The sequence below is a fragment of the Ictidomys tridecemlineatus genome, chromosome 5 (assembly GCF_052094955.1).
Source record: "Ictidomys tridecemlineatus isolate mIctTri1 chromosome 5, mIctTri1.hap1, whole genome shotgun sequence".
Classification (NCBI taxonomy): Eukaryota; Metazoa; Chordata; class Mammalia; order Rodentia; family Sciuridae; genus Ictidomys; species Ictidomys tridecemlineatus.
The window spans coordinates 180375943-180393845 of NC_135481.1; the positions used below are offsets into that span (position 1 = coordinate 180375943).

At 50.7% G+C, this 17903-nt stretch overlaps 2 protein-coding genes across 4 annotated transcripts; one reads left to right on the plus strand and one right to left on the minus strand.

The window, feature by feature from the left end:
- Window positions 1–6397: 6397 nt before the first annotated feature.
- On the minus strand, window positions 6398–17052 carry Blcap (BLCAP apoptosis inducing factor). Its single transcript, XM_021729512.3, has 2 exons — window positions 16613–17052; window positions 6398–8332 (listed from the first exon to the last, which is right to left on the minus strand). The coding sequence occupies exon 2, from the start codon at window positions 8156–8158 to the stop codon at window positions 7895–7897; it is 264 nt and encodes an 87-aa protein (XP_021585187.1). The 5' UTR covers window positions 8159–8332; window positions 16613–17052; the 3' UTR covers window positions 6398–7894.
- Window positions 10277–12749, plus strand: Nnat (neuronatin). Of its 3 annotated transcripts, none has more exons than XM_040273991.2 (3): window positions 10281–10454; window positions 11412–11487; window positions 11719–12749. In XM_040273991.2, the coding sequence occupies exons 1-3, from the start codon at window positions 10383–10385 to the stop codon at window positions 11946–11948; spliced, it is 378 nt and encodes a 125-aa protein (XP_040129925.1). In that variant the 5' UTR covers window positions 10281–10382; the 3' UTR covers window positions 11949–12749. The 3 variants fall into 3 exon arrangements, with proteins under 3 accessions (XP_005329910.2, XP_040129925.1, XP_005329909.4); XM_005329852.5 differs by having other exon boundaries at window positions 10283–10454; window positions 11412–11492; window positions 11719–11951; XM_005329853.5 differs by lacking the exon at window positions 11412–11487 and having other exon boundaries at window positions 10277–10454; window positions 11719–11951.
- Window positions 17053–17903: the final 851 nt, after the last annotated feature.

A 17903-nucleotide genomic window follows, 5' to 3' on the forward strand; every position in this document is an offset into this window, starting at 1 on the left:
ACGCTGAGGCAGGTGGGAGCCAGACTGTGAACACTGAGCACTCCAGGGATGAGGAAGGACGGAAGTTAAGCTGAGAGCCACAGAAATGACCCACGCTAGTAAGCAGCCTGAGGACAGTAAGGTGGCAGGGGGGTCACAGAACAGAGGGAATAGCACTTCGCCTTGAGGCAGATGCTGAGGTGGGTCGTATGGTCTCCAATTTACAAGTGATGAAACAAGCTAAGGGAGGTGAGGTCACAAAGGCAGGGCATAAGAGAGCCCAGTGGTGGCCATGAGGATGATGGGTTAAAAGGGACAGGATTGGAAGCAGAGACATCTGGTGCAACCCATCAACCAGAGATGATTGTGTCCAAATTAAAAAGAGGCGATGGACACAGAAAAGATTAACAGGGACCACACAGAAAGGACTGGAGGAGCAGTGGCACTGTCATGACCAGGGATAAGGAGGTGCAATCCATTCTCACTGGTTCACAACATTATTCAAGACTGCACACTCAGAATATCAGAAGCACGGTCATGAGGCCATTGGTTGCAGTAGCCATGGTGGTGCTATGCGCCTGTGGGCCCTAGTTTCTGTCAGTTCAAAATGAAACCATATGGCATTCATAAAAATGGCTCCTAGTGTGAAAATAAGAACTGGTTCATACTTGATCAGTAGGTAAAAACAAACAAAACTCCAAAACCAATTACCAAAAATCAGCCTCTGAAATGGTCCAGCCTGACCCCCACAGTACTGCGGCTGAGTCTGTGGGGCTGCACAGAGGCTGGTGGTCTTTTTTCTAAGTGGGTTGAAGGCACAGGGCCAGAGGCAGGACTTAAGTCTGGGTGATGTGCTCAGGGGAGTGTGTGGGGAATGCAGGTGGGTGATGGGTGAGTTGAAAAGGAAGGAAGGGAGTTCTGAGGCCATCACAAGAGAATGCTCATGGTCTGAGAGGGCAGGAGATGGAAATGGGAAGATAAATAACACTGATCACCGGCTCAGTTTGTGATCAGAGCTCAGATATCAAGGGCCAGCTTGGCCCAGCTGTGCCTCTGAGGGCGAGTAACAGAACCCCTCAGCAGAACTTTTGTTAGCTGAGAAACAGGGCAGCAGTCCATATCCTGCACTCTTGCCAGATCACCTGCCTGCCAGGGTAAGGGAGGTGCTTATAAAAGCAGCCAAGCCTGGGAAGTTACACCTGTGGGTTAAGGTTACAGGGCAGGTAGAGAGAGGCAGGAAGAGGAAATCACATCTTATGAGCAACTCAGGAATCCACCTATATCCAGGTCTTCTGGGGTGTCTACTAAGTGGCTAGACTGCCACACAGAAGATGTCAGGCTGTTGAAACTTTTATGAACTTCTTCTCATAAGTCTTTTGTTCAAAATACTAGTCTGGAGGCTGAAAAATAATCTCTGTCACTTCAGAGTGCCAAAAGGAGACTTGGGAGGCAATTTCCTTCCATGTAAGAATGATCAGGCTGGGGATGGGGATGTGGCTCAAGCGGTAACGCGCTCACCTGGCATGCACGGGGCACTGGGTTTGATCCTCAGCACCACATAATAAAATAAAGATGTGTCCACCAAAAACTGAAAAATAAATATTAAAAAAATTGTCTCTCTTCTCTCTCTCTCTCTCTCTCTCTCTCTCTCTCTCTCTCTCTCTCTCTCTCAAAGATAATAATTAAAAAAAAAAGAATGATCAGGCCACCCATTCTTTAGGGAATCTGGCAATAGATTGGGGGGGATCCATCTATCTACCCATGGGACTGGCCAACCAACAGGTACCATGCCAGGCCTGGTCAGGCAGCTTCTGTGCCTAGTCAAAGGACAAAGACTAAAAGCCCTATCTCTAAGGGCTGTGCAGGGCCTTAAGGACCAAATTAAGGAGCAGGGACCACAGGCAACAGGGAACCAATGCAGGACTTTGTTTTTCAGTGTCTGCCTTGGTTGTAAGCTAACATTCTTGACTGTACTATAGCTAGAAATTTAAAAAAGCTTATTCTTCAATGCAAAATCCTTTGATTAAATACTTGATTGTCTAAACACATATTTTTTCAAACATAATCTCTAAGACTGAAGTATCGAAGATAGAGGTTACCAATGCTTCACAGAAGATGGCTTTGGAAACTTTAAGACTTCCTGGTCTGGTCCTCTCTTTGACTTATAAAAGGGGAAACAGGTCTGGAGAATGAATAGAGGAGAACAAAGTCACATGGGAAGTGGGTGGGAATCAAGCCCAGGGTCTTATCACCTGCTTCTCTGCCCTCTCCTCAGAGGTTGCCACACCAGTGAGGGGCAGGGGACTGTCAGGGGTTTAGCTTTGGCAGAGATGGTGAGCTGTCTAAGTGGAGGCTGTCCACAACCTGCCCAGGAAAAGAGGTAAAAGGCCAGAACCACGCAGAGGATTAGTTTTTTGGGGAAGGGTCATGTTCAATCCTTACATGATGGAATACTCTTAAACAGGCAGAGATCACTCTCTAAGAGAGGGAGCTCCATGGAGGGTCACTGAGCAGGCTGGCTGCTGTGCTAGGGCTTGAACCCCAGACTTTGGTCTCTCAGAAAACAGCTACGCCTTGGTCTTTCCTTCCTCTATAGGATACTGTCCTTCCAGAGAATGTAAAATATCATTCATGGGGGTTGGGTTGTGGCTCAGTGGTCAGCATTCACCCAGCATGTATGAGGCACTGGGTTTGATCCTCAGCACCACATAAAATAAATAAAATAAAGGTATTGTGTTCATCTACGACTTAAAAAATATTTTAAAAAACATAACTGAGGGATTTTACACCTAGTTACTGAAAAATGGTCTCCCAAATAACCTCCCTCTCTGACTCCACTCAAGCCCTGACGGCAGGTGCTGTAGCCACTTGCCTGTAAGACTGCCTCCTGCCCTGAAGCTCCAAGCTCCACCAGGACAGTGTGGTCTTGTTTTGCATTCATGTCTCAGAGCTTGGCAAAAAGCCCGATCAATGCTCCTTACATGAATAAATGAGCAGGAAACTCAGAGAATCAGTCCTATTCTGAAGCAGAGCACAGTAAGGTGGCAGAGGGGTCACAGAACAGAGGGAACAGCACTTCGCCTTGAGGCAGATGCTGAGGTTGGTCCTGTGGTCTCCACTTTACAAGCCATGAAACAAGCTAAGGGAGGTGTGGTCACAAAGGCAGGGCATAAGGCGTGGAGATCTCTGAAGTCTCACACTAGGGTTCTTTGGTCCTCCAAGTCTACCCTCTACCCAGTGTTGGAGTCCCTTTCTCATTATCCCAAAGGAAGAACAGTTTCTGGCTCAAGTCTTCCGCTGCTGCTTGGCCAGCCTTCCCTCACTGGACAGACAACTGAATGGACAACTGAAGTTTCTCTCAACATATGTCATGCTTCCCAAGTCAGTTTTCCCTTGGGCTTTCGGGAAGACACTGGGGAAGGACAGTGCTGGGTTGAGGCAGGTTAATCTTCCAACAGTTGCCAAGGACACTTCCTTGCCCTCTCCTCTTTTCAGAACAATGCCCTTTTTACCTGTTTTGGTGGGGTGGGTTGTGAGCTTTGCCGGGTGCCAGGGGATTAGGTTCTGATTGTGCCAACTGATTGGACACAGGTGACAACCTTCTCTGGCCTCCTTTCCTGCTGCTATTCAGTGGGAGTTAGCTTTCCTGCTGTCCTCTCTCATTGCCTCCTTCCTTCTACACATGGCTGTTCCTTCCATCCACTTTTTCTCATTCGCAGTGGTCTGGCCAGTCTGGTCAGTGGCCTTCTCGGCCGACAGCTCTGCTACTTCCCCGTTGAAAGGCTGCACTGCGCCCAGTTGGAGTGTCCCACCTTAAATGCTGTTTGATTGTGTCACCTTCCAGCTTCCCTCAGATCCCTGTTTGTGATTGTTCCCTGTGATGGTTCCCAGTCAGCTGAAAACTGAAGAGTCCCCAGGGCTGAGTTTTGGGGCCTGCCATCAGCAATTCAGCCTTAGCCCCGCGACCTCCCTTTAAGATCTCCCATCAGTTAGTACTCTAGCTTTAGACTCTAGTAAAAGACTGACCTCTTTTGCCCCAAAAGCCTTTTGGGTTATGATTCTAGGGCAGCCAGATACTGGTCGTCCTTAATTTTACTCTCAGCCCAGTCTCTTTATCTGCAAGCACAGAGATGCTTGATTAGATGGTAAGAAATAACATCTCATTTATTACTTCACTGCTCAAACATTTACACTTGATCTTCAGATCTCAGTCTGAATGTCAATCCTCCCAGGTCTGCATCAGATCCCTTCTGAGACTCTCTTCTAGCATCTGCCACAGTCCACAGTTGTGTACCTCTCAGATTATTTGCTCAATGTCATTCCTTCTCCCATTTTCCTGGAAGACTCCCTAATGGTAGGGACTGTCCACCCTGTAGCCTCAAGCCCTCTTCATGCCTGGGATTCTGACAAATAGCAGCTGGATAAATAAAAATGCAGGCCTCCTTTTGAGGCAGGAGCCCTCAAGGGCCATGCCAGGAATCTAGTCATTAAGGAAGAGTAAGTCTGCTTATCACCAGCAGAAGGCTGAGCCGAGTGCTCTAGGCAAGCAATCTCCAGGGAAAAATCCAGGAAAGCTTCCTGATAGAGGGAGTCTTTAGGTTTAAGGGGTATGTTGACTAATGCACAAAGTACATACAGGTTATCCCCAAGGTCCCCTGCCACCTGCTCAGAGTTTAGCCACCTTCCTCAAGTGCATCCAGGAGGACCCTAAGATCCTGGATCCAGGATATCAGGGCTGAGAAAACTGTCTTTGTTCCAAAGACCAAATTTTATCTCTAAGGAAACTGAGGCCCAGGGCAGGGAAGAGACTTCCTAAAGAAGTCCAGGCCTAGGTCTTACAGTGTCTTGTGGTTTCTAGGAACCCTGTGAGCAATCATCTGTCCCAGGAGCTACAGTGTCAAACAGCTATAAAGTGTGGTTTTTCTAAGGCCTGGTGCCCCTTCCTCAAAGGCATTTCAGGAAGATCCCTCATGGACCATGTCTTCTAGGATGGGGTGCTGGGCAAGGTGAGAAGCACTGTTGGGCGGACAGGATGCTGATTTGGCAGGCACTGTGGGAGAGGTGGGAGGCAGGCACCCTATTGGAAAGGGCCACAAGTCTTCCAGAGGGAAGCCTATTTGACTCTTAAGTGGGCTTGACCTAAAAAAGAAAGCTGCTTTCTGAGGGAGAGCAAAATAAGCAATAATCTTGGCTTCATTTATCACCCAGGTGCCTCCACAGGAGAGTAAGGACACAAAAGCCTTCGTTTGTTTTGTTTTGTTTTTGGAATTTGCAATTGTCTGTTTTGTTAAGTCTTCCCACTAGGCTAGAATCATGAGGTCTTGGAGAGCCAGGCCTGGGTCTTGCCCCTGAAATCCCCAGCAAGCCTAGTACAAGGTCTCAATGTTTGTTGAACAAACCATTCTTTCTGTATATATGAATCCTCAGCTTGCAAGACTACAGAACCACACAATATATCCAGAAACTCAGAAAAGAAAAAAGTTATAGATAAAAGAACCAATGAATCAGGTAGGAAAAATACCCAACATATATGATGGTTAAAATTTTGGTTCTTTGAAAATACCTCTAAAATAGATAAATTTTTGGTAAGTTTTGATCAAGGGAAAGCCTGGGTAAGCAATGCTAGGAATGAAAAATGGAATAAAGTAACAATGTGGGAGGGGGGCTTAAAAGAGCAGGAGAAAACTGCAGACAACTTTATAGCAATATATTAACAGTCCAAGTAAGAAAGGTAACTTCTAGGAAGTTACCAAAGCCCTTCCACAATTCTTATCTCAGTAATTCCTTGTGAGAGCCCTATGCCTTGAGCAGGCAGCACTCCTATGATCGTGGGAGTAAGAACAGAGTCAGGAGTGGATGTCCACCTCAGGGCCCTGACAAACTTCCCTGCTCTGTCTCAAGGTCGGTCGCCAATGGGAGTCTGTACACATCCCCAACATGGAACCGCACCACTCTCCTGCTTCTAGCCACTACCTTAAGTCTGCTGGTTGGACCGCCAGTCTTATTTATTTTTCCACTTGAGATGCCATGAGGGGTTTCACTTTATTTTTACTTCAAAAGCAGCACCATAAAAATCCTTGATGATTAGAGCTCCAGCTGTCTTAAGTTGTTTGTCAAGGGATCAGTTACTCAAATCTCCTATGGAGGGAAACAATTTCAGGCGGGAAGCCATGGGAGCTGAGAAACGCAAATGTCTCATCTCTGAAAACTTTCAGACTCCCTCCTGTTCATCGCCTGGCCTGTCCCTGCTCCCCATCCCCCAGCTCCACCATCTGCTCTCCAGAGAGCAGATCAAATTTTCAGGCTAAGGTACTCTGGCGCCAAGGACTCAGCCCCTCGGTGTTTCCCCCTGCCCCCCACCAACTCAGAAATCCAACACCATGGCCCAAATGGACTGCAGCCACATTAAAACACAAAGTAAAGTTTATAAAGCTTTATTAAACATTTCAAACAGCTGTGCAACGAACACACCAGAAATAAAAGCTCTACAACAGCAGTCCAAATGTTTCACAAGTGTGGCCTCACAGTCCCATTCCCTAGATGGACTGCCTCCAGTTCTGTCCTCTGCCTGGCCTGCTTCCCTCCCTCCTCAGGCAAGAGAAAGGAATGGTTCCGACTTGAAGGACAACCATGCTGATCCCCAGTGGGCAGGGGCCAGGAGAAAGTCTTGTTTGCCAACACTTGTTACTGAAGTGCAGAGAAAGAAAAAAGCAAGTGACAGTCACAAAGTCTTCCTGTGTGTTCTTCATAACATACAGTCTACTTGCGCAGGAACGAAGAAGCTCCTGGAGGGAGGACGATGGCCACTGCTCCCCTGTGTCTTGTATGAATCACCTTGGAGTCCAGTGTGCTGGTCACTCTGCAATCCCCATGCTAAATAAAAACTGCAGCGGTACCTACTACATACAGCTAGCTACTGCTAAACCTCAAAATCAGAACACATTCGGTAAAGCTTCTTTAAAAGGAATACACACATGTATTTACACGTACACACACACACACACACACACACACACACACACACAAAAATATCCAAACACCTATCAAGGGGATCACGGCTGCTATGAAACACACAAGAATGTTCCCATTCACTCAGCAGGGGACCACTAGCTCTACACAAACACACCATACCTCCATCCTGCAGAGCATGCACAGGAGACACAGGAGGCCCCCTCTCAGGATGCTGAGAAAGGCAGGAAGGAAGGGCAAAGGAAGCGAGGCTGGGCTGGGGAGCGGGAACCCAGACACTCAGGTGAAAGAACAACCTCTATCTGTTGCTTCTCTCTTAAAAATGAAGCAGAGGAAACACTGGAGGTTTGTGGACAATGAACAGTCAAGACATATTTCTGTCTAGCCTGCTGAAAAGGGGAAGGAAGATGAAAAAGCGAGGCTCTCGGGCATCAGCAATCTCTTCAAATTCGAGATAAGTGCAAAAATGAGCCCTGTCTTGAACAGGTGCTCCCAAAAAAAGGAAAGGGTAGAAGAGAACTAAAGGGAAAACAGGAGAAGGACTGAGGTGTCAGTAACATTCTGGGAAGGAGAGGGACCCTGACAAGGAGGGGTCACAGAGGTGACAAGGAGACTGGCATTTTATCTGCCCAGGGCAGTTGACTAGGATGGATGTAGACTCCTCGCTGTAATGAGGCGAGGGGAGAGGCCATCCTGCCAGCCGGGACCCAGATGGGGACAGAACACACACAATCACAAGACCACCCACGACTATAGGACTCTACAATAAAAGCACAGGTCAGTGCCATTATTCACATTATAAGGATAAAACATCACAGGCCAAAAAGGCGCCGTCAGGAATGTGGCACCCGCGGGGCTGCGGGATTTGAAACTCCAATGCTTTATGACCTATGTCAATGCCTCCCCTCCCGTCTTCGGCTTCCGTAGAAAGCTAACAGGGCAGCTGTTAGGTGCCCACAACACCAGGGTCATGTGCTGATTCTGGAAGCGGGGAATCCGAGCAGTGATACAGGAAACAGTTTCCCCAGCAGCTATAGCAGATGAGGAACAGAGCTGCCAGGAAAACCAAGGCACAAATTGTGCAAGGCTTCCGCTCCAGGAGGAAGCTGAGCAGGTAGAAGCCCATGAACATGGAGTGGCTGAACCACAGGGCGGGGTTGAGGGGCTTGGGGATGAGGAGGACGGGCAGCAGCCACTGGAGGCAATACATGATCTCTGCCGGGCAGGGCCTTCGCCAAGGCTGCCGGGCACCGCTGCAGGAACCGACCTAATGGGAGCCAGCGGGCGCAGGTGGCTGCCCTCCGCTTTCTTCAACCCTCTCTCCAGGAGCTGAGCCGCTGTGCTCTCTGGCTGTCAGCCCGGGATCACCAAGGCAGCAGGGATCCTGAAGAGAAAAGTCAACACAACAGACAAACAGACAAAGAACAGACAGACAGACAAAAAAAAAAAAAAAAGAACAGGAACAGAATGTATACTTATTTGGGAAAATGGATCATGGTTAACAACAGTTAAATGTGAATGCCCTTTCCTCCCCACCCACCCGAGGAAGTTCTACTCCTCTCCAAGCCACCAGTTCAGGAAGCCTCCTGAGGTGTCTCCCTGGGGTTTCCACTGGGGAGGGGTCCCCTAGAGGGCTCTGGCACGGTCTGCACAGTGGACTGGCTTTGCCTGGGTCCTGCCCGGCAGAGATCATGTATCGCCTCCTGGGGCTGCGGCCCGTCCTCAGAGGGCCCAGACCTCACAATACCGCCCTGTGGTTGCCACAGGACCTCCATGGGTTCCATACTGTGCCCCCATGTGGTAAAGAAAGGTTCTGTAGCTAGTCTCTCTCCCAGCACGGATGCTGAGCTGGAGCAACCAGTGAATGGTGAGTTAAAGCAGTCAGCAGCATACTGCAGGACCGGTATGAGGGTGGGCAATGGATCCTTGCAAGCTCTGGTCTGGGAAGCTACAGCAGTGGCTGGGCACCAAATATTTTAAGATGGCAGCCTGGGCTGGTCTTGTTTTTTTCAAACAGTCCAGTGTCATTTTGCCAAAACCAAACTTCTTCTTCGAAAGTCGATGTAGGGAAAAGAATCACTATACTACTTCAACCAAACTGAACTCCCTTGGATCATTACGCCTCCATCTGCTGCTAGCATTGTACAGAACCTGACCTCCATGAGCTTTTAATCAAAATTAATTTCCTATCCATATAGGGGTGAGTGCCAGTTAGTCTCCATGCCAGGTAGCTTGTTGGAGAGAGGTGCTTTCCGCAGGCCAACCAGGCGCTGGGCCCCGCTGCACACCCGGTTTTGGTCTTCCCATGTACAAATGCAACATTCCGTGGAGGAAACCACCAGGCTGGTGCTCTGAGAGGAACCCGCAAAACCCACGCTCAACTAGGGAAGCACAAGACAAGCGCAGACGAGGGACTCGCTTCGCTATGAAACGGAGCTACCCAGCTACGGTAGCCTAAGCCTTGGCGGCTGTAGAGAAATCGGGCTCAGTGCTCCAGCCCTGTGGAACAAGGGATACAAAGACCCAAGCAAGCTGAGGCAGACCTACCAGGATCTGGGGGAGGGGTGCGGAAGGCAGAGATTGAAATGATCTGTCCTGTAGAAAACTCTTCCGAACACATTCCGACCCCTTCTCGGTAGAGCTCATTCCTTTCGCGCACACAAAGGGCGCCAATCCTTCTCTCTTCCCTCCCACAGAGTAGACACTATAGCTTTTGCGGTAAGAGTGCAGTGTCCTGGCCCGGGTCCCCACAGTAGCCACCGCCACTGCTGCAGATACCGATCTTCTCGCTACCATAAAAAGCGAGATGTTAAGAATCACCGAAGGATTCTTGCTCTGGGACTCCCATGAACCAGAGGACACTATATATTAGGAGAGTGCTGAGCAGGAGCCTCCGATGCCATGACTCCTGGAAGGAGTATCTTTTTTTTTGCTCTACCGGGCTGATGATCCCTCCCATAACTTAAGGTTTTCCACCAGTGCGGGAGGTACGTTCTGGCATAGCACTGGACATTGGGCTCAAATTTACAGGCCAGAGCTTAGAGAGAGGGGCGCCACAACAGGAGGCTTGCATTCCCTACCCTTGCCCTCTACTCTACCCAGAGTTGTGACGCCCCTCCATTTTACACGGAAATTCAAAAGCGGGCATGGCGGAATCTTCTGGAAGGGGGCTAAGATGGGACTCAGGAGGCGGGGGTCAGTGTGAAAAGAGCAGATGGATTATTTTTTTCTCGCTTGGCGAATGAAGAGCGCCCCCCGCCACCCCTCCTCTTGGACAGCCCCCCCCAAGCGCGCATGCGCAGTTAGGTGGCGGGAGGGTACTTAAGGCGCGGCCACGGCCGCTGCGGCAGTACGCCCAACAGCGGACTCCGAGAGATCAGCAGATCTCGGCGAACCCTTACTCTCTCGACTACCCTCTCGGGACTCTCGGAACCATGGCGGCAGTGGCAGCGGCCTCGGCTGAACTGCTCATCATCGGCTGGTACATCTTCCGCGTGCTGCTGCAGGTAAGCGTGTGGGAACTCCAGGTCGAAGAGGGCTCCTGGTGCGCGCATCCCGATCCCACAAACCCTGCGTCGCGATTGCCGCCTCCCGAACCCATCCTATCCCGACTGCCGCGATCCCTGTCCGCCCAAGTGCCGCTGCGGCACCGCGCGCCCCTCGCGGGTTCCCTGTGCCCACCTCCTCGAGCAGACCCTTCCCAGTGCGCCCGCGCCCAGCTGGGAACAAAGACTCGGGCGAGGCGGACGATCGCTGAGGCTTTTAGAGACCTACGTGGTAAGAGAAACCCGCTACACCCAGACTCGACCCGAGGAGGGAGGCGGGGCGCTTGTATGTTTCAAGACTTTATCGCTCGCCTAGCAAAAAAATTCCGTCTTAAAAAAATTGCGCATTGCGGGGAAATTTTCTTTAAAAAATACACATAAACACACACATATATATGTGCACATATATATATATTTGCGCTTGCAGGGTTGGGACAAAAAGCAAGTTAGAAAAAGGCACTTCTCAGGGAAAAAAAAAAATCACTTCACAAAAGGAAACACCAAAAGAGAGAAAAAGTAACTAAAGGGAAAAATAGAGGAAAACGCGCATTGCAGGAAAAAAAATCGTTCAAAAGCATTTGGTAGAAAAAAGCATTAGATAAAAAGCGCATTGCAGAAAAAAAAATCAGACAAAGGAGCTAACAGAAAAAACAAATGAATCGGACAAAAACACTTTGAATAAAACAATTAGAGGAAAAAGCCCTTCGCCGAAAAAAATGGAAGGGGAAAAAAGTGCTTCCAAAAAAGGACAAATCACTTTGTTGGAAAAAAAAAAAAAGGCAAAAGTGCTTTGCATAAAATAAATTGAAAAAAAAAAGCGCTTTGCCTATAAAATCATTTACCCGAAAAGCTCCCTTTGCAGGAAGAATTCCCTGCTAAAGGAATCTTTTGCCAAAGGAATCGCATATTTCCTTCAAGGTGTTCCTGGAATGCTGCATTTACTGGGTAGGATTCGCTTTTCGAAATCCTCCAGGGACACAGCCCATTGCGAGAAGTGAGGTATACCTAAGTTGTGGGTCCAATCAGCTTGCCGCCATGCAGCTCTCAGCACAGTTGGAAAAGCTCCAGCTGCCCTGACTCGTGGACAAGCTGCGCCCGCGCCCGCCTCTCCAGCCTATGCTGGGCAGGCGGGCGGGGCAGGGGGTGGGGCGCGGGTGGGCACGGCAGCACCAGACACACTGCGGGTGCCCTCTATTAAGGGTGGATCCTGGGTCTCTCACCACAGGTGTTCAGGTACTCCCTGCAGAAGCTGGCGTACACGGTGTCCCGGACCGGGCGGCAGGTGCTGGGGGAGCGCCGGCAGCGAGCCCCCAACTGAGGCCGCAGCTCCCAGCCCTGGGCGGCCGTATCATCAGGTGCTCCTGTGCAGCTCAACCAGCATGGGAGCCAGCGCCGCGCAGGAATGGGGGGTCCCCTGTGCTCCCTCGCCAGAGGAGCACTTGCCAAGGTCAGTGAGGGGCTGGTAGGCCCCCGGAGAAGCAGCACCGGCAATTTCGACAATACTAGATCCCTTCCCAACCCATTTGCACCTGCCCCTCTGCAGGTGGGGTGGGGATTGAGAGGGGTGGGGGGAGCAGACCCCCGAGATCTGGGCGTAGACATCTCATTCTGATCTGGACCAAGTCGGGACAGCACTATCCAAGCCCCGGAGCTGCGGCCATGCCAATAGGCCCCACCAAGGAGATCCAAACACCACACCAGCCAGCAGAATGGACATTCCAACAGCACCAGCTGAAGCCCTGAATCTCAATGCAGCAGAGGAGGCGCCAACTGTGTTGCCAGTGGCGGGACTGGAGGGCATGGGCAGTGAAGGAGGGGGGTTAAGAAACAGAGTGGGGCCCTCTCACCGTCCCTTGCCTACAGTGTGCCCCGGCGAGCATTCCAGCCCTGCTGCCTCTGCTCCCTCCATTCCTCTTTTCTCCTCACTGATTCCCAAGCCCACCCTATCCCCACAAAATGTGTCACTTAATTTGGACCTGTAAAACCAATAAAAGAATCCCATCTTTGTACTAAACTTCTTCTCCGAGCCCCCTGCCCCTCACTGATCTTGCTTTCCCAGGTCTCACGCAGTTGTGGTCAATATTGTGGTAATCGCTAATTGTACTGATTGTTTAAGTGTGCGTTAGTTGTGTCTCCCCAGCTAGATTGTAAGCTCCTGGAGGACAGGGACCGCCTCTACAAAAAATAAAAAAACAGTACCTCCCCCGACTCGCACAGTGTCCTAGGACCCTGCGGGTCGGTGGAGGCGCACCAAAAGATGTCTCTTGTGGCTTATTTTGTGGGGGGTACACACTTTGCTAAGGCTGGGCCAATGTGCCCACTGTGGTGTGGGCCCACTGTCCTGAGATAAAGGACTATGCCCCTCCCCAAAGAGGAAAGTTGACATCTTTACTTGTGGTCCCAGAATAAGGGACCACTTCCCCTTCCCCAGAGGGGTGGGAGCCTTCACCTGCGGTGCTGGAATAAGAGCCCACCACAGGATATCACTTTGGGAGAAGGGGGAAAAAGTGGGAGTAACACTCAAAATGGGGTACTGAGGCCCAAGGGGATGATTTCAGACACAAAGCTACACTCCAGTCTCTATTCAGGGGCCCCAAGGAAATAAGCACTGGGCAAGGTGGGAACTGGGCAGGGTGGACCCTGGCTTAGGCAATGAGGATGGGATATGAGGTGTGGTATGGCGCCTCCTTCCCCCAGCTTAATGTTCCAAGGCCGTCCATCCTAACCTTGATATTCCCTAGGGTCTCCCCACCTCCAACCCCACTCCAGAAACCTCTCCCCTGCTCTCTCTCCCCATTGCCGGGTTCCCAGCCCCCACCCCCCACCCCCAGCATTGGCCTCTCTATCCCTAAGGGTTGCTTACCAGGTCCCTGGCCCTGGACTCTTCCCTGCCATCAACCAGGACGGGTGGGCTAGCTGCTCTGCTCCCCTCACTCCTCAGAGAGTCAGGATTCCTTTTACTGACTCAGTTGGTCAGCTGACTGCCTCACCAACTGGCCCCACCACCTGTTCAGCCTCATCTCTAGTTTTATCCATTCCTGTCACTACACACCTGTTCCTGGGTCAGCACCAAGGGAGGGAGTTGGAAGGCCATAAATCTCTTCTGCCACTTCCTCAAATCCCTTAGTCACAGTTGTTACAAACATGCTGGAGCACAAAGCACCTCGCCCTCTTGAATCTGATGTTTCCCTTCCCTAAACAAGTCTCTTATATTCCTCGGTCCAATCACCAGCATCTCTGAAGACCCTATAACTTCACTCAGCATCAGAGAACTGTGTGGGATCTTGGTCTGGTCTTGGCTTAGCCATCAATTAAATCAGCCTAGGGCACCCAGCCAGGTCCCTCTCACCCCTCATGTTTAGTTCCCCTCTGGAAGAGTTCCTCTAAGATCCTGTCGACCTACATACATTAGAAACATATTGCCAAAGCAGCAATCGGGACTCAGGTGGGATGGCAATGATAGACTCTATCTTCCTTAACTGGGTGGCTATATCTACTACCATGGCCTGAAGGTAAAGCAGGTCTCCTCTTATCCAAGGGTGACTCTTTAGCAGGCAAGGCCCACACCTCCTCCCTCCTGAAGCCTATATTTTAACCGGCCTCAAGACAAGGAGCTTCCGTGGTTTTTCCACACTAAACCCAAGGAACCAGGCACATATTTCAACATGTGTTCTCAATGAAGGCTGACCCTTCCCTCACAGCCTTCGGGGTGTGCTACTGCCCCACTGCCCCAGAAGCTCTAACCTCAGTTCAAGTTAGACAACAGCTGAGTTCACAGAAAGAATCCAAAGCAGTATGGAAGGGCCTGTCAACTCTGGACATAGCATTTCCTGTGCCCCTCCCCTCCAGAAGGCAGGGTACTGCCGGTAACCCCAGGGCTTTCCAGATGATCTTGGCAAAGCCCTTTCCTCCATCCATCTTTCAGCAGGGCTCGGAGTGTATGTACTAAGATGATAGATTCTGGGCAAGGACTGCCCTGGTGGGCTGCATCCCTTTTGTCCCCACTCTCAAACTTAACCAGCAAATTTAACCAACTAGAGGACAAAAGGAATGCATTGACTTTCCATCGCCATGCAATGACTAGAAGTCTGATCCAAACACATCTTGTTTATAAAATGTTTTTCACAAGATATATCATAAAAAAATTTTATTCTCACAGAGCAAAAGGATATTTGGTTTTATTGCAAAGCCCTGAGTACATAAAGCTAAATGTCCCCTTTCCCTAAACCATTCCTCCCTAACCCCCCACCTCCCAACTTTGTCCCTACAAGGCCAAGAAAAGAGAATTGTGAGATCGGAAGGGCTTCGTGGGACGCCAGCAACAGGTCAGAGTCCCACACCTTGGGTCGAATACCTGAAAAGGATGTCAAGTTTTCTTAGACCAACAAGGTGAAGTTGGGACATCCTGGGGGATGGTACCAAAACTTCAAGAGTGTGGGTGCTATGTGACACTTGATACCTCTATCTTTGAAGCACCTGAGTTGTGACTGAAGGAAGAATAGCTGTTATGGGGGGAAGGCTAGAGAAGGGACAAGTTTCTTGAGTTTCAACTATAGAACCAGCAACAGTTTAGTACACATGGCTAGATGGGGGAGCAATTGTGCTGTAAGCGATTTATTAGATTCTATTTTCAAACTTGTTTCTCCTCAGAAACAAACACCCCAGGGGGAGAGTCTGAATATGCATTTAATTCCCTCCAGAGATTTACATGTGTGTACACATATGTGCACACACTAGTATAAAAACAGTCTCTTTTTCTGGGGTGACCTCTTTCTCCATATGCCCCTGAGACCCGTTACTATCTCTTCTGAGAATGGTCCCCTTTATTCTCCCCACTTCCCCTCCTACAGGATCCAGATTCCTGAGTATTCTGAGAGCAGGAAGTCAGAGTGGCAGGCAACACATGGCCTTTGGTATATCACACAGTGACAGGTCTGAAATGGAATGCATGTGTGTCAAAGACAGGAGAACAAAAACAAACAACAACAAAAAAGGACAGCCTAAGCTGGATTCCTCTTTGAAAAAACATATTACAGAAGGGGGGGGAAAAAAAAGCTTTCACTCTTTTGGCAGCAATTCTAAGAAGACCAACTTCAGATACAGAATTGATCTAGTCACTGGAAATTGAACAAGTTTCCAGCAATGAGCCTTCTAAGAGATTTGCTTGCCGTCAATTAATCTCTGATTTAAAACAAATAAGATCGAACACTTGGCGGTAGCACTGAATCGGAAACTTTTTTTTTTTTTTTTTTTTTGGTCCTGGCTTTGGTGTTGCCGTCCAGAAGGCTGACAGGATGGCTGGACCGTGTCAGGCAGGGCGGAGAAGCCGTCCCCAACACACCAGTTCCCTGAAAGGGACAAAAGACGATCCGAACCTATAAACAGAAAGGCAGATTCTTTCCTAGGGCAGACCCCAGTTTCCCAGCGTTTATTATGGAAAAGGCCTGGAAGGAAGCCGAAGCCAGTCTGGAAGGAGGAAGGGAAAAGCAACGGTCCCCATCCCCCCATTCTTCCTTTCCAGGCCAGGAGTGTGCCAGGCATTCCGTTCCTTCAGCTGCCCTTGAGGGCCACTCCCCATGCACTGGAAGAAAGGGAACGAACGTCCAGACTTGATGTGAAGTTAGAGGGATGAGAAGCACCCGCGCGACCCGAAGCAAAGCGTCCACCTACCACCCGACACCAAAGCGGGACCCGGGGGCCTCGCCCACCCCATGCCCCTTCTGATTAAAAAAAAAAAAAGGCAACTGAAGTGGCGGGGAAAGAGTGACAGGCCCCCCTCAAGTTGGCCCCCTGCCTGGGTCCCAGGGCGAAGAGGTAGTGGTCGCTCTCCCCAGTCCTGCCTGCCCCATCCCGGGAGGGCGCTGACCTTGGAGGCCCGAGCGAGAACCCAGGAGCCCGCTGACCCACCCTTGGCCCGGAAGGGACCCTCCAGGCCCAGGCCGGAGCGAAGCAGGGCAACCACCCGACGCCGGACAGGGGTGCCCCCACCCCCGGGCACGCGGAAGGAAAACCCAATGAGGGACCCAGCGACGCCTAAGGTGACCCCGAGGGGACAACATGGCGGCGCGGCCACAAGGAGGGCCTCTCATTTCGCTCCCCGCGGGCTGACGCCACGGTACCTGCGAGCCCTGCCATGGCGCCGCCGCCACCGTCGCCGTCGCTGCCGCAGCCTGCCTCCACCTCAGCTCTCCACCAACGCCGCAGAAGCTGGGGAGACGCCCCCTTCGTCTTCTAGTCGAGCCGGACGAGGACCCCTCGCGGGATCGAGCTCCCCACAGCGGACGCCTGATCCTATGGCCCCACATGAGACCACCTTCGCCGGGCCCTCCCCCAATTTCCGCCACAGACAACTCTTTGAAGGACTCCTATGTACTTTTAAGAAATTACGGGGTGCCGGGTTCTTCGGGACCGGAGAATTTTTAATCAGGCGAAGGCTGGGGAGCCCCAAATCACGGGCCCGTGGTCCCCTCATGCATATGCAGCAGATTGTGATCTTCACTCGTAGGGAGTCGGGCGGGCGTGGCTTAGTTCTCCTGGCGAGCCGTGTCGTGGCGGGTTTGCTCCTGCAGCCGTGGACTCCGGGCTCACAGTCCGGAGTGTGTGTGCTTCCCGCCGCACAGTCCGGCCCCGCGCCTGCCTTTTCACAAGGGCAGAGACCCCCGCTCAGAACTTGGAGCCTGCTCCTCCCCTCGCCCTGGACCTTGGGCAGGCGAGCCACCCCAACGCCCAGCTTCCTCAAGTCGATGAAATGCCTACCTCAGGGTTTTTATGGGCCCCGAATGAGTCAGTGTGTTCATATATTAGCTGATTAGGCACATTCCTGAGTGCCTACTATGTGCAAGCGCAGTGTTAAAGGCAAAGAGGTGTAGAGAGTACCAGGGCTCTGGGCCTGACCTCTGTGTGCTGCCAGTGTAATGGGTGAGAGTGTTGGGGCAGGGGTGGGGGAGGAAACACAAATAATCACTATATACCGATAAGTTTAATCAAATCAGTACATAATTATACACCAGGGGAAGTGATGTAAGGAAAAGCAGAGTGTGGTGAAAGTGAATAGGGTCCTAATGTAGGGTGGGGGATGAAGACTGAGCCTCCTTGGGAAGATGGCATTTAAGCCAAGAGACCAAGAATGATCAGTGCTGGCCAAGAGAGAAAGGGAAATTTTTCTAGATAGAAGGAACAACTTGTTCCAGACAAGAAGGTGGGAAGGAAGGAACACAGGGAGTATAAGGAGTAAGGCAGGTAGTGCCGCACAATGGATTTGCATTTTATCTTGTGAGGAACAAAAAGAGGGGAGCCGGGCACTGGGGCGCATGCATGTAATCCCAGTGGCTCTGGAGGCTGAGGCAGGAAGATTGCAATTTCAAAGCCAGCCTTAGCAAAAGCAAGGTGCTAAGCAACTCAGACCCTGTC

Coding starts and splice junctions, on each gene's coding strand:
- Blcap (XM_021729512.3), bottom strand. CDS start 8,158: ATGTATTGCCTCCAGTGGCTGCTGCCCGTCCTCCTCATCCCCAAGCCC.
- Nnat (XM_040273991.2), top strand. CDS start 10,383: ATGGCGGCAGTGGCAGCGGCCTCGGCTGAACTGCTCATCATCGGCTGG. Junction 10,455..11,411: donor TCTTCCGCGTGCTGCTGCAG/GTAAGCGTGTGG, acceptor ATTTCCTTCAAG/GTGTTCCTGGAATGCTGCAT. Junction 11,488..11,718: donor GACACAGCCCATTGCGAGAA/GTGAGGTATACC, acceptor CTCTCACCACAG/GTGTTCAGGTACTCCCTGCA.